Genomic DNA, 14,731 nt, shown 5'->3' on the forward strand with positions numbered 1-14,731 from the left:
TTTTTCCTTATGGGCAGTTCTTCATCATGATGTTCTTCTAGCAGTCTGAAAATAACCATTATTAATAATAAAAACAATAAACACCACCAAATCCAATGCCCGTTGATATGCCAAGCTGTTTTGGGGAACTCTCTCATTAATTTTCACCAAAATCCTATGAGGCGGATACTAATAATCATGGATACCAATAATGAGGAAACAGAAGTGTAGGATTATTAAATTAGATGTTTGAGGTCATACAACTAGTGAATAAAAGAGTGAAACAACAAAATTATTTAAGGTCCTTTTTGGGCCAAAGTATTGAGATAAAATGTTGTGCCCAAAAGTTTACACATACATGAAATTAGATGAGAATGCTAGTCATTTCAAGGAAGTGGCAGGAAGCTCTATGTATGTAATACAATGAGGAGGGCTTTATTTCCACCCATTCCATAAATGATTTCTCTGACCTTAATAAGTCAGTTGAGCTTTCTGAGCTTCTCCTCTTATGAAAAGATATCATGTTGAGCCATGTCATTTTTCAAAGTTCATTTCAGATCTAAAATTGAATGCCATATTTTAATACTTTCCCAGCTATTCCCTGCTTATGTTAACTGTGTTTTAATTGCTTATCCAAGATTCATAGGCTCTAGCAAGAAAACTTCATGAAAAGTTATCAAGATGAAATTTGGTTATTTGATCCATTATTTTTAATAGCACGTCCAATCATGAAAAATTTAGTAGTCTAATGATGTGACTGTATTTAATCAATTACAACATTAAAAAATATGTACCTTCACTAAAAAATATAAACAATTAAAATAACTTATACCAGCATGAGGTATGCTCTCTTTTCTCTAGTTACAAAATAGGTGACCCTCAAAAGTGTCATTGGTTCCCTTATAATTCAGCTTTGACCTCCATCTGCTTCAACCTAGTAATCCTCTTCTATGTCTGAAATCCTATCAGGAAGAAAAATCCACACTACTGAAAAGTTTTCCTAACTTATTGAGCCCAAATGTGAACAAAACACAAATGAGAAAATAAGGAAGTAAGAATTAAACAAGAATGTCAGTTCAGCACTTATTAAAACCCATGGACTCATCCAAAATTTTCTGGCATGAATCATTTTGACGAAAGAATAGACCATTCACCAAAGCTATTTGTTTGCTCGCTTCTTATTTCCTATGCAGTTTACAACAAGAATCAGAGGGGAAAATGAAGCAAATATCAATGACAATAAAATCAACAATTTGCCAGACAGTTCAAGGGGAAAAGAAACTGTAAATAGATTGAAAAGTGCCAGCAAAGAATTTCAATGTGCTAGTCCCTCCCTATCTCTCTCTCTGCTATCGAGGATGTTCCCTCCAACTTTCTGCAACTAAAGCAAAAATAATCCCTGAGGGATTTCTGAACACTAATGAAGAAGATAATTTCTATTTTTAGAGGGGAATTTGATTTTTCATATAGATAGGCTGACAGATGTAAAATAATGGAGGAAAAATCATCTATGCATTTGCAGTTTCATCTTCCCACTTTCTCACCATGACTCATTTTGGGTAAGTTGAAGTTTCCTCAGCAGTAAAATGAAACAGTATTTCCTCAACTCCCTTCAGAGGTTGCTATAAATCTTAAAGGATGTTATACACATGCAGGATTTGAAGCACCTGAATTTGTTGGTTTCCAATGTTAGCTTTAGAAATTGTTGTATAAATCTTATTTATTTAATAGCCCTCAAACAATGGTAAAAGTAATAAGAAAATGCTCTATTAATATACCAGAGAAATTTTGGATTAAGAGAAAATAAACATTATATTACCTGCAGTTCCTCATCTGGAAGATTTCTCCTTCTGTGAAAAGATATTTAAAAGAAAGTTTGTCCACCCTCTAGTCTAAACATTCAGGTAAAGAGCAGGGACCATCTGCAGCATTCCACAGAGCCGCTGGGAGACAATCACTGGATCATATGCAAATGTTTCTGAAAATGTCTTCAAATCATGGAACTTTTATATTTTTATTTTACCTTTTTTAGAAAAAAGTAATAGCAATCAACATTCAAATGTACATTTCCATCTGGGAAATGCAATTCACCTGAATAATCTCTGAACTCATTTTGAATGGGATAATACTGAGAAAAATCACCACTGAAACTAGCATTAAAGGTATAAACATTTGTACAGACATTACAGTCTAATAATAATAAAACCAACATAGATACCACCTGAGGAAACATCACAGAGATAAAAGAAAACAATGCACAATAATTTTTATTTCCAAATCTGTTTCCATATGAAATCTGCATCCTGTATGTATTTTGTAAGACTTTAATAAACACTATTTATCCTGAATAAGGCTTCCTTCGTGTATCTAGTCATTAAACGTAACAAATAAATATTTAAGCTATAAATATGACTCAGGAGTTGGAAATACAGGAAAAATTTTTTTTTTTTAAATAATCTTAACATCACTCTAGAAGTTGGCACCTCTAGCACTTAAAACCTTCAGTCAAAACTTTGAAAGCAAAATTTGAAGGCATCATGACTTTATATTTGGTGGTGCCATTTTATTTGTTAATGGAAATTACATTAGAAACTTAACTGAGAAATACTATATTTTTTCTGATAAAAAGGAATATATTTTATCATAGAAAATGTAGATGATCAAAACAGAAAAAAATAAATCACTTCTTATCTTACATGTAGTTAGAAACACAAACACTCTTGTGGAAGTTACATTCAAGGAGTTTTTCTACAATTTTTATCTATTAAACTCATCTTTTAAAAAATTAACTGTACTGAGAAATAATTGACATACAGCATTATATTAGTTTCAGGTGTACAGTATAATGATTCAATATATGCATAGTATATTGTGAAATGATCCCTACAATAAGTATAATTAACATCACTACACATAGTTACAAATTCTTTTTTAAATCAGAACTTTAAAAATATATTCTCTTAACAATTTTCAATATACAATACAGTATTAATAATGATAGTTATATAATTACATATAAGTTATATAATATTCCATCAAATATATATATTTATATTATATATTTATTTATATATTCTGTCATAGATAGATGACAGAATATATAAATAAATAAATATCTATAGATAAATGAATATCTATATATTAATATATAAATAAATATCTATTTATGTACATAGATAGATGACAGAATATGTATTTCTTTATCTATTTATCCATAAGTACACACTTTAGTTGTTTCTATGTCTTGGCTATTATAAATAATGCTGTATAAACATGGGGTGCAGAAAAATTTGTGAGAGTGATTTTGTTTCCTTTGGATAAATGCTCATAAGAAGAAATGCTGGATCATATGGTGGTTCTATTTTTAATTTTTTGAGGAACCTCCACACTCTTTCCCATTATGACTGCACCAATTTATATTCCCACGAACAGTGTGTAAGGATCCTCTTTCCTCCACATCCTCACCAAATTATTTCTTATCTTTTTGACAATAGTAATTGTAACAGGAATGAGATAAGATCTTATTGTGGTTTTCATTTGCATTTCCCTGATATTAGTGCTGTGAGGATATTTTCACCTATTGTTGGCCATATGTATATCTTCAGATCCTCTGCCCATTTTTCAATTGAATTTTTGGGGGGACTACTGAGTTGTATGAGTTCTTTATACATTTTGGACATTAACCCTCATCAGATACATGATTTGCAAATACTTTCTACCATTCAGTGGGTTGCCTTTTCATTTTGTTAATCATTCCATTTGCTATTTAGAAGCTTTTTAGTTTGATGTACTCCCACTTGTTTATTTTTTCTTTTGTTGCTTTTGCTTTTGGTCTCAAATCTTAAAAAAAAAAAAAAAATTGCCAAGACTGATGTCAAGAAGCTTACTGCCTATGAGGTCTTACACTTAAGTGTAATCCATTTTCATTTTTTAATATGGTGCAAGATAGTAGTCTGGTTTCGGTTCTTGCATGGCTGCCCAGTTTCCCCAACATCTTTTATTGAAGAACTCATCCTTCTCCCATTGCATATTCTTGAGTTTTTCTGTCATAAATTATTTGACTTTATATGCATGGATTTCTTTCTGGACTTTCTATTGTGTTCCATTGATCTATGTGTCAGCTTTTATGTCAATGCTATATCATTTTGAATACTACAGCTTTATAATATGGTTTGAGGGGCGCCTGGGTGGCTCAGTGGGTTAAGCCGCTGCCTTTGGCTCAGGTCATGATCTCAGGGTCCTGGGATCGAGTCCCGCATCGGGCTCTCTGCTCAGCAGGGAGCCTGCTTCCCTCTCTCTCTCTCTGCCTGCCTCTCCATCTACTTGTGATTTCTCTCTGCCAAATAAAATAATAATAATAATAATAATAATATGGTTTGAAATCAAGAAACATGATGCCTCCAGCATCTTTCTCAAGATTTCTTTGGTTATTCTGGGTCTTTTATGGTTCCAAACAAACTTTAGAATTATTTGTTCTATTTCTGAGAAAATGTCATTGGAATTTTGACAGGGGTTACATTGAATCTGATTATTTCTTAGTAAGCTTCCAAATTTTCACCACTGAGTATGTTAACTCTGAGCTTATCATATGTGCCCTTCATTATGTTGAGCTCCTTTCCCTCTATACTCACTTTATATAAAGAGTTTTTATTTTAAATGGATGTTGGATTTTGACAAATGTTTTTTTCTGTATCTATTGAGATAATTTATTTTTATCTTTTGTTCTATAATTGTGGTGTACCATTGGTTGATTTACACATATTGAACCATCCTTGTATCTCTGGAATAAATCCCACTCAATCATGGTAGATGATTCTTTTAATGTATTGCTTTAGGTAGCATAGACATTTTCACAATATTTATTCTTCCAATCCAGGAGCATGGAACATTTTTCCATTTCTTTGTGTCTTCCTCAATTTCTTTCATGAGTACTTTATAGTTTTCTGAGTATAGATTCTGTGTCTCTGGTGGTCTTTTAAGGTGGGGGTAATATTCAATTGGCATTTCAAATACAAATCCACTGGCCATCAGAGTCAGGCTAAGGGATGTCCTCTAGGTGATAGCCATAAAAATTAAGGCAAATGTATATGCAAGTTCCCTTCTCAGAGACACTAGAGTAGGGCAGACAGAGAGCATAAAGATGGCTCCCACCAGCCTCCCCAGTCTCTGGAGAATATTGGAATCAGCTCCTAAATGTGTTTTCAGTTAGAAACCTTCCCCTCAGATCACAACTATGAAAATAAGCTGATAACCTTCTTTTATGAAGAAACTAAGTGTTTCTGTCTGCTGTCTTTGCACAATGCCCCATTAAGAACCATTTTTTAACCCCATTTTTACAGTCCTCTGGACTCATAAACAGGCTAGTTGGCTATCAGAACCAGGAGATAAAGGGGTGTCCCCTGAGATGCAGTTGCAAAAACCAGGGCCCCAGATGTGTGCACAAGTTTCATTCTGGGAGATACTAGAAACCCAGAGTATGGTAGAGGTAGAGTGCAAAGATGGCTTAGACTAATCTCTGCAATCTCTGGAGAATATTTCATTTGGCCCCAGATGTGTGTTAAATGAGATCCTTGCCCCTCAGGCTAAAGCTTTTTCACAGAAAAACTGGGTAAGTTTCAGCTTCCTCTGTGCTATGCCCTGGGGGTATAGCCACAGTGAGTCCACATGAGCACTTCAAGAATTGTTTTTAAATTCAGTAATGCCTCATGGGTCTCCTGGATGCAAGTTTCTTTGGCTTTCAAAGCTGGATGTTTTGGGGTCCCATCTCTTAGATGTGGGTCTTAAACAATGGAGTGTCAGATGTAAGGCTTAAAACCATTGCCCCTCAGGGAGAGGCTGGGATTTGTTTTTCCTCCTACTTGTGGATCACCCTGCTGGGGTTAGGGTCTATGGTAGGATTGTGTCTCAGACTTTCTTACTCATTTGGGTGTGTGTGTGTGTGTGTGTGTGTTTCTTATTTGCCTACTGTGTAAGAGTTACTAGCCTCAGGGTTTCTTTCAGAGGTAATTCTTTCATAGCTATAGATTCAGTTTGTTATTGGAGGAGGTAAGTTTAGGATCATCTTATGTCTTACCTTTCATTAGAACCCCTTAAATCCATCTTATTCATGATTTATGAACCAATTTTCTCCCAATAGATGTTATAAATATTTTCAACAAAAATAAACATCTTTTATGATATTATTGTAGCAGTTGCATAATATTTTATGAATATACCATAAGCATTTAAGCAGTTTCTAATTTGGATATAATTCATTACCAAGTTTATGAGATGATAAAACACATATTTATAAATATCCTTGCCCACAGTTTTTCATCAACACCTACAATGTCCTAAGAATAAGTTCTTAAAAATATGATTATGGGTCAAAGAGCATAGCCATTTTAAATTTAATTATTGCCAAGTTTCTACAAGGGAAAAGATGTGCCAATTTAGTTTCTTACTACCAGTGTATGAAAGTTGTCTTTTTTCCTTGGACTTATTGTTCTATCATTACTAAAAAAAATTGACTGTTAGATAGGGGATAAATTGTATCTCATTTAAATGTAGCTTTGGAACTTGTAACTCCCTTTTTAACCCATTTTTACTGTTCCAAAGAAAAGTAAATATGTATTAAAAAAGTAATTTTATAGTAATATTTTTCAAATTTGGGTGGCTTTGGGAGGAACTGTAAATTTGGAACTTGTACCTAGTTCCTTCAGCAAACAAGTATCTAAATCTCATACCTTTGGATACAAAAGTGAAATAAAAATTACCTCAATTTATTCTCATGGGAGAACTGAAAACTTTGGGTCTTAAATCACTTCTGTTAACCTTTCAAAAAAATCATACAGTTTATTGGCACAAAGAAAATACCCCATCAACTTATAGTTAGGGAGAAAAAAATGTTTTCTAAAAAAGCCCTCTATCTGGAAAAAAAAAAATCAAAAAACCAAAAACCAAAAAAAAAACCCCACAGGTAAATAATTGATTAATAGTGATTTCCTAAAAAAATTTCAGATCTCTTCTTTGGAAACATTGACAGAATACTTTTGAAATCTTTCTAGAGTTTTGGGATATCTGTATTTCACTTGAATACTCCTTTTCTTTTCTTTTCTTTCTTTCTTTTTAAACAAAAGGTAAGGGTATTTTGTTAACATATAACCTATTATTTGTTATAAGGGTACAGGTTTGTGATTAATCAGTTTTACACAATTCACAGCACTCACCATGCCACATACCCTCCCCAGTGTCCATCACCCAGTCATCCTATCTTTCCCATAGCCCTCCACTCAAGCAACCCACAGTTTGTTTCCTGAGATTAAGATTCCCTTATGGTGTGTATCCATCTCTGGTTTCATCTTGTTTCATTTTTCCCTCCCTTCCCCTATGATTCTCTTGTTTCTCATATTCCTCATATCAGTGAGAACATATGATAACTGTCTTTTTCTGATTGACTTCTTTCACTTAGTGTAATACCCTCTAGTTCCATCCACATTGTTGCAAATGGTAAGATTTCATTTTTGATGGCTGTATAGTATTCCCTTGCGTAGTTATACCACATCTTCTTCGTCCTTCATCTGTTGATAGACAGCAAGGTTCTCTCCATAGTTTGGCTATTGTGGACATTGCTGCTAAAACATTGGGGTTCATGTGCCCCTTCAGATCACTACATTTGTATCTTTAGGGTAAAAACCCAGTGGTGCAATTCCTGGGTCATAGGGTAGCTTTATTTTCAACTTTGTTTTCCAAAGTGGTTGCATCAGCCTGCATTCCCATGTTCCCATGAACACTGTAGGAGGGTTCCCCTTTTTCCACATCCTCACCAACATCTGTTGTTTCCTCACTGTGGTTTTAATTTGTATTTCTGAAGACTCATTTTCTCAAAGAGAATGTTAAAGATGTCCCATCTCACTTTCTCAATGGCACCAGGGAACCCATGTTTCCTGCCATTGATAGGTTGAATAGTGAGATCCTGATCTTTAAGTTCTAAAGCAAATCAGCATGTAGTCTGGACTTTAAAATAACATAGTGATGGTTGAAACTTATACTAGTAAACTGAGTCCTATGTCATGCTAGCCAATCCTAGCATCCTTCACTGCTTGCCTAATTGGATCTATCTTATCCTTAAAATCTCAGCTTATTTTTATCTCTAGATGACTTTCCCTTTTACTCAGTAGTAAGTGGGTTCCTTATTAATATGCCTCAACAGAATTCTATTGTTTTCCTTCTTAGTGCTTATCAACACTCAATTGTCTGAGTTTACTGTTTGTTTTCTCCCTAATTAGACTATAGCTTCCATAAAGATAGGCTCACAGCTCTTATTTTAGGTTAGTACCTGAACCTCATTATTAGAAGAGAATGAATGTGGATATAATGCCTATAGGGAAAATGTGCAGACTAGAAGGACAAATTCATTGTGGAATAACAAATCTAAGAACAGACACTGACTCTGAAAGATGAGAGTTTTTACACATTAAATAATATTTCTCTTAACATAATGAAGCACAATGCTAAATTCCTATTCAGAAAATGTCAATAGATTAAAAGTGAGTTTGATGAGTTAATGGGCTAAAATACAAGACAATAAGATGCTTTGATGATATGTGTAAATTTGAGGTTGCATCTTGAAGAATATCCATTCTCCTTCTGATTTAACTTTGAAGATGAGAACTGGGCTAAGGGCTGGTTGGGGGTGGTGGATAACTTTGTAACTGATGTGAATGTAATAATCACTATGCTAAATCAAAGAGGAAAAGAAATCATAATTGAAAAAAATTCAATTAACACGGTAAAAAGTAACTCTTCATAAATTTTTTAAAAAGTCTAAGACTCAGCTTTAGTACTATTTAACCAAAATAAGATTATAGAATAAAGCTAAAGAAGAGTTTACTTGCCTTCATGATCTAGCTTAAGCAAATAAAGACAGTGCAATTCTGGACCTAAATTATTTGCTCTATAAAGATCTAGTATGGTAAAAGCAAATGGACATATTGCAATAAAATGAATATGTTGTTGGCTTTATGATGTGTAAAGATGAGTAATATGTACTTCTAGATGGAAATACCCCATTTCCCTTATAAATAGCTTGGAGTTTGCTTAGCTTTTGCCTAATGCTATCAGAAAGGTGAAGGATGGACTTTGTTTAGTAGACGATGTATATTTGCAGCCATACATTGTTTTTATTTTATATGACATACAATTCTTTTTTCAGCACTTTGAATAAGTCTTTAAGCACTTTTTGTCCTCCCACTGCATTTTGATGTCCATGGTTTTTGATGAATAAATAGTTGGCAATTTTCTTGAGAATTTCTTTTACTTTTCTCTTGCTGCTTTCAGAATTCTTTATATTTGACTTTGACACTTTGTCTTTTAACACTTTGATTATGATGTGGCTAGGTATGGAGCTTGTGATAGTTAATTTTATGTGTTACCTTGGTTGGGCAATAGGGTGACCAGATATTTGGTCAAACATTATTTTGGTTGTGTCTGTGAAGGTGTTTTGGGATCAGATTAACTTTTCAACTGGTAGATGGAGTAAATCAGATTGCCCTCCCTCATATGGGTGGCCCTCATCCAATTAATTAGGGTCACCAAAAAAATAACAAAAAGATTGAGTAGGGACGGAACTTCTGCCTGAATGATGTTACTGGGACATCAGTCTTCACCTGCATTTGGACTGGGCTACATTATTGACTTTCCAGGGTTTTCAGTTTGCTGACTATAGATACTGAGAATTCTTAGGCACCATAATCACATGAACCAATTACATACATACATATATACATAAATTTTAATATTTTTAAATATATATTCAGAATATACACATTCAGATATATATAGTATATAGTACATATATAATGTATATATTTTTTTTGTGTGTGTACACACATACATATTTTTGTAGAATATACAAAAAACCCCAGTGCTTTCCAAAATATATTTTCACATTTTTAAAGTATGGTGCTCCTCATGGATTATGGTGGCTATCATGATATGGAAATACTCACACATTGATATTCTCATATATCTTTGCAGGACCAAAGAGTTCCCTTTCTAAGTAAGGTATAAACAAATCACCTGTTTAGAAAACTGTAGCATAGACTAAGCAACATATTTCAACTAAAGAAGGGGCAAAGCTTATAAAAACCAGTTGAAGTGATGAGCAGTGGAAAGAAGTCAGGCTGCATTCACAGGCAGAACCTCTTAGTATTACAGAAGTAGAAAATAACTAGACCCTAAGAAAAAAGACCCTACAAACACATAGAATTATGGGACTTTTATTGTTTTTCCCCTTTAATAAATAAAGCAAATCCAATAACTGGGTTCATTGGTGGGAGCTTTTTTTTTTTTTTTTTTTTTTTTCCTAGGCAAAGAACTTTATTAATCTTGTTTCAAACTTTATTCCCAGGCTTCTTCAGCTTAATAAGCTGCAAAGAATGAATTGTGTATAAGCAAAAACTGAAAAGAGCTGCAGTGTCCAAGGGGCTTGGGCTTAAAAATATTAGAGATCTAGATTTTATCAGATCCATGAACAAAATTTTAAAAAGCAGTCATAATATAAAATAGCAGCTCCCAGTAACTTCTTTAAGTTTTATCTTCTTCAGAAGTTGACTCAATTCAGTTTGCTTCATTCTTGGAAGCTTCATCAAAATTCTCCACAAGATCTGGAACTTCATCATCATCATCCTCTCCGGTAGCAAGTGGTGCTTTTCCATCCACAGATTGTTTGGGCAGAGCTTCAGCCAGTCTTCTTAAACTAGTCAGACTGTCTGCACCAAGTTGGTTTAAGATACTGGGTAGCATTTCTGTCAGCTGCTTTGTCTCAGCATGGCCTGTAATGGTGAAAGTGTTCGCTGCCAGCGATGCCTGAACTTTGGGGTTGTTAAAGTGGATCACTGTTCCTTGGTTTGTGAACATATTCACTTCTTCAATACCAGAGATATTGTTTACCCCTAACTTCTTTAAGGAGAACTGAAGTTTTTTATCATCTGCTGTAGCTGTTCTATGAACCACCTTCTTCTTTCGGCGAGCAGTTCCTTTCCCACCAATGCGCACTTGTGCTTGCAGTTTGGCGAGTTTCTCCTGGTTCATGATCGTTTCTTTCATCTTGTTGGAGCGGAAATGGGACCGCGTGGGGGACTAGGGTTGGCGCTCAGGGGGTCTCGGGCGGACCAGCTGAGATTAGGTGCACACACGCGGGGACGCAAGATGGCAGCTCCATTGGTGGGAGCTTTATAGCTCTACTTTGGTTAGGGGGTGCTCCCCTCTTTTTTTCCTGAAAAAATATGAACTCAGGAAAAGCCAATTTCATGTGCTGTTAATTTAATTCTTAACAATAAAACCTTACTTCTACTGATGGAAAATGAAATTACCTTTTCTATAACCTTTTATCTGTCAATTAAATTATGCTTTTTCCACTCTAGAATAAACCCTATACATCGTTGGCATATATACTCATCTCTTGACAAAATTAAAACTAGATAGGAAGTAATTCACTGCATTAAGTTTAGTAAATCTTGTCACTTAAAGTTGTTGACACAATGACCTTGGGACCATCACATCAAGGTTCACACTTCCAATGAGATGAGAATTTTTTGGAGATGTTACTCCAAAACTCCAAAACTGGTGTTACTTCTGCACTTATTTGGGTATGTGGAAGCATGATATTTTCCTTGAGATTATGTACAGTGAAAGCACCTATAGTGTTTATACCCAGCTTTAGGTGAATGAATGTCATTTATGCCCTATCATTTTTAGCCTTCTTGGCAGTAAAGAATCATAAATTTGAGTTTGTAAAATAAATTAATTTGTCTGGGATATATAAAGGATAATACTATATAGGAAATGTTTCCCTTGCCTTAATGTAAATGCTGGCCAAGAGATTTTAAAGTACTTTAAACAAGAATGAACATCAGTAGGACACCTGAGTGGCTCAGTTGGTTAAGGTCATGATCCCAGGGTCCTGAGATGGAGCCCCACATCTGGCTCCCTGCTCTGTAGTCTGCTTCTCTCTCAGACTGCTGCTCCCCCTGCTTGTTCTTTCCCTTTCTCTCTCTCTCTCTGTCAAATAAATAAAATCTTAAAAAAAAAAAAAAATGAACATCAGTTCTGTCCACACTAAATAAATTCTCACATAATATTGCCTTTGAACTTCTAATGGCCCATACTTCTTGTTTTTTCTATAGTCTCTATACAAAGGGACATATAGAAATCCAGTGTTCAAAACACAAGTTAGGCTTCAGGAACTGATTTTTAATTATTAAAAGTTTTATTTAGAATCATAAATTTATGCACATATACACATAGATCTGTAATGTGTATAAATTTAAATGTATGTCTTTGAAAAGAGCAATTCAATAGATAACCACTCCTTAGCCTTCTTTGTGAAAAAAGAGAAAAACAAAATTGTCAAACATTATGTAATTTGGAATGTGAGAGGATATAAAACCAAAGTTATGAAATGAGGTACATACAATTCTATGGCAATAACTTTGAAAGCTTTTAAAATGTCAACAAAAAAAAAAAGCAAAATTAACTTCAGAGAAATAGGTAACTTAAATAGAACAGTTACCTTAGCTGAGACTGGAATGCTGATTTAAGATCTACCATTAATACAGCCAAAGGCCAGGTGGTTTCACTGTGAATTCTATGAGGTGTTAATGAATATATAATTCCAACAATACCTAAAATATTCTAGGTGTTATAAAAAGATGGATAGCTTGTCAAATCATTTCATTAAGGCAGTATATTTCTAATCTAAAAATATATCAAAAATAAAACCCCAAATCAAACAAAAGCCTATAGAATAATCTTAATTATAATCTTAATTAACTTTAAATTAAGTTATAATAAGAATAGTTACAATAAAAATAAGAATTTATAACATATATAAAATTATTAATTCTTATATAATAGGATTTATAACATAAATAAGTTATAATAAGAATAACTTATTATTCTTCATAAGTTATTAAGAAATATAATCCTATAGTATAGAAAAATACTATGTTTCAATGATATTTCCTCCAGGAGCACAAAGATGATTCAGTATTAGGAAATATGCAATATATTAAAGACTCAAAGAGAAAAAATATAATTAATTAGTTAATGCTTAAAATTTCTTCCATGATATCCATCATTGCTCATTATATCAACAACAACAAAAAACTCTAAGCAAAGAAGAACGTTAGAAAAGTATGCTTTTTAAAAAAATTAACATATAATGTATTATTTGCTTCAGGGGTACAGGTCTGTGATTCATCAGTCTTACACAATTCACAACACTCACCATGCCACAAACCCTCCCCAATGTCTATCTATCACCCAGCCACCCCATCCCTCCCACCCACCTTCGTTCCAGCACCCCTCAGTTTGTTTCCCAAGATTAAGAGTCTCTTATGGTTTGTCTCCACCTCTATCCATCGGTTTCATTTTGTTTCATGTTTCCCTCCCTTCCCCTATGATCCTCTGTCTTATTTCTCAAATTCCTCATGTCAGTGAGATCATATGATAACTGTCTTTTTCTGATTGACTTCTTTCACTTAGTGTAATACCCTCTAGTTCCATCCACATCATTGTGAATGGCAAGATTTCATTTTTGATAGCTGTATAGTATTCCCTTGCATAGTTATACCACATCTTCTTTGTCCATTCATCTGTTGATAGACAGCAAGATTCTCTCCATAGTTTGGCTATTGTGGACATTGCTGCTAAAACATTGGGGTTCATGTGCCCCTTCAGATCACTACATTTGTATCTTTAGGGTAAAAACCCAGTGGTGCAATTCTTGGGTCATAGGGTAGCTTTATTTTCAACCTTTTGAGGACCCTCCATAGTGTTTTCTGAAGTGGTCGCACCAGCCTGCATTCCCATGAACACTGTAGGAGGGTTCCCCTTTTTCCACATCCTCGGCAACATCTGTTGTTTCCTGACTTGTTAATTTGAGCCATTCTCGCTAGTGTAGTATGCTGGTTTTTATAGAGTTTTTAATCATATGATTTAAATGTTATTTTAAATGGAAAATAATTAAATCAGAAGTAAATAGGAGAGGCCATCCATTAAAAATGGTATTTAATCATCATGGTTTTTGCAGTTCTAAAATAACTATGTATTCATTCAACAAATGCTAATTGTATACTTCAGATGTACCAGGCACTGGTAATACAGCGTGAACGAGGGACACAATCTTAGATCTCATAGAATTGTTTCTTTCAGTGGGAGGAAAAAAAAAATCAGTAAGGACAGAAGACATAGGATGGTACTAAGTGCTATGGAGAAAACAACCTTGTAGTATTTCTTAAAATCAATATACAGATATTCTTCAATGTAGATATTAATTCCTGGAAATCTATTTCCTAAAAATAAAAAGTTCCATTAGGGACAATACTTTGCCAACAAAGTGAAGGTTATAAAAGAAAAGAAGATTGAATAAATCGTGGTAAATCCTTTCCAAGGAATATTATTCAGTCACTTAAATGAATTACATTTCAACCTGTTGACTTGAGCGAAGATTTTACATTTTATTATTAAAAAAAGAAAGATACAAGTAGGAGATTCTATTTTGATAGAATAAGCAATAATAAAGAAAAAGTTCTGTATATGTGTACATGTTAATCTATCTGCATACATAAGTGCACATATACCAGTTATGTGGAGAACATATAACAGTTAATAACAATCATCTAATAGATAAAGATAATTTCTGTGAAGGTATACAAAAACATAAAGCCAACTAATACATATAATAATAATACATATAATATCCCATTTA

General features: G+C 33.8%; 1 protein-coding gene across 1 annotated transcript; it reads right to left on the bottom strand.

Moving 5' to 3' along the window:
• Positions 1-10,334: 10,334 nt before the first annotated feature.
• Positions 10,335-11,173, bottom strand: LOC131811640 (transcription factor BTF3). The gene has a single exon (XM_059140322.1). The coding sequence runs from the start codon at positions 11,065-11,067 to the stop codon at positions 10,579-10,581; it is 489 nt and encodes a 162-aa protein (XP_058996305.1). The 5' UTR covers positions 11,068-11,173; the 3' UTR covers positions 10,335-10,578.
• Between the last annotated feature and the right edge of the window lie 3,558 nt (positions 11,174-14,731).

The sequence above is a fragment of the Mustela lutreola genome, chromosome 11 (assembly GCF_030435805.1).
Source record: "Mustela lutreola isolate mMusLut2 chromosome 11, mMusLut2.pri, whole genome shotgun sequence".
Lineage (NCBI taxonomy): Eukaryota > Metazoa > Chordata > Mammalia > Carnivora > Mustelidae > Mustela > Mustela lutreola.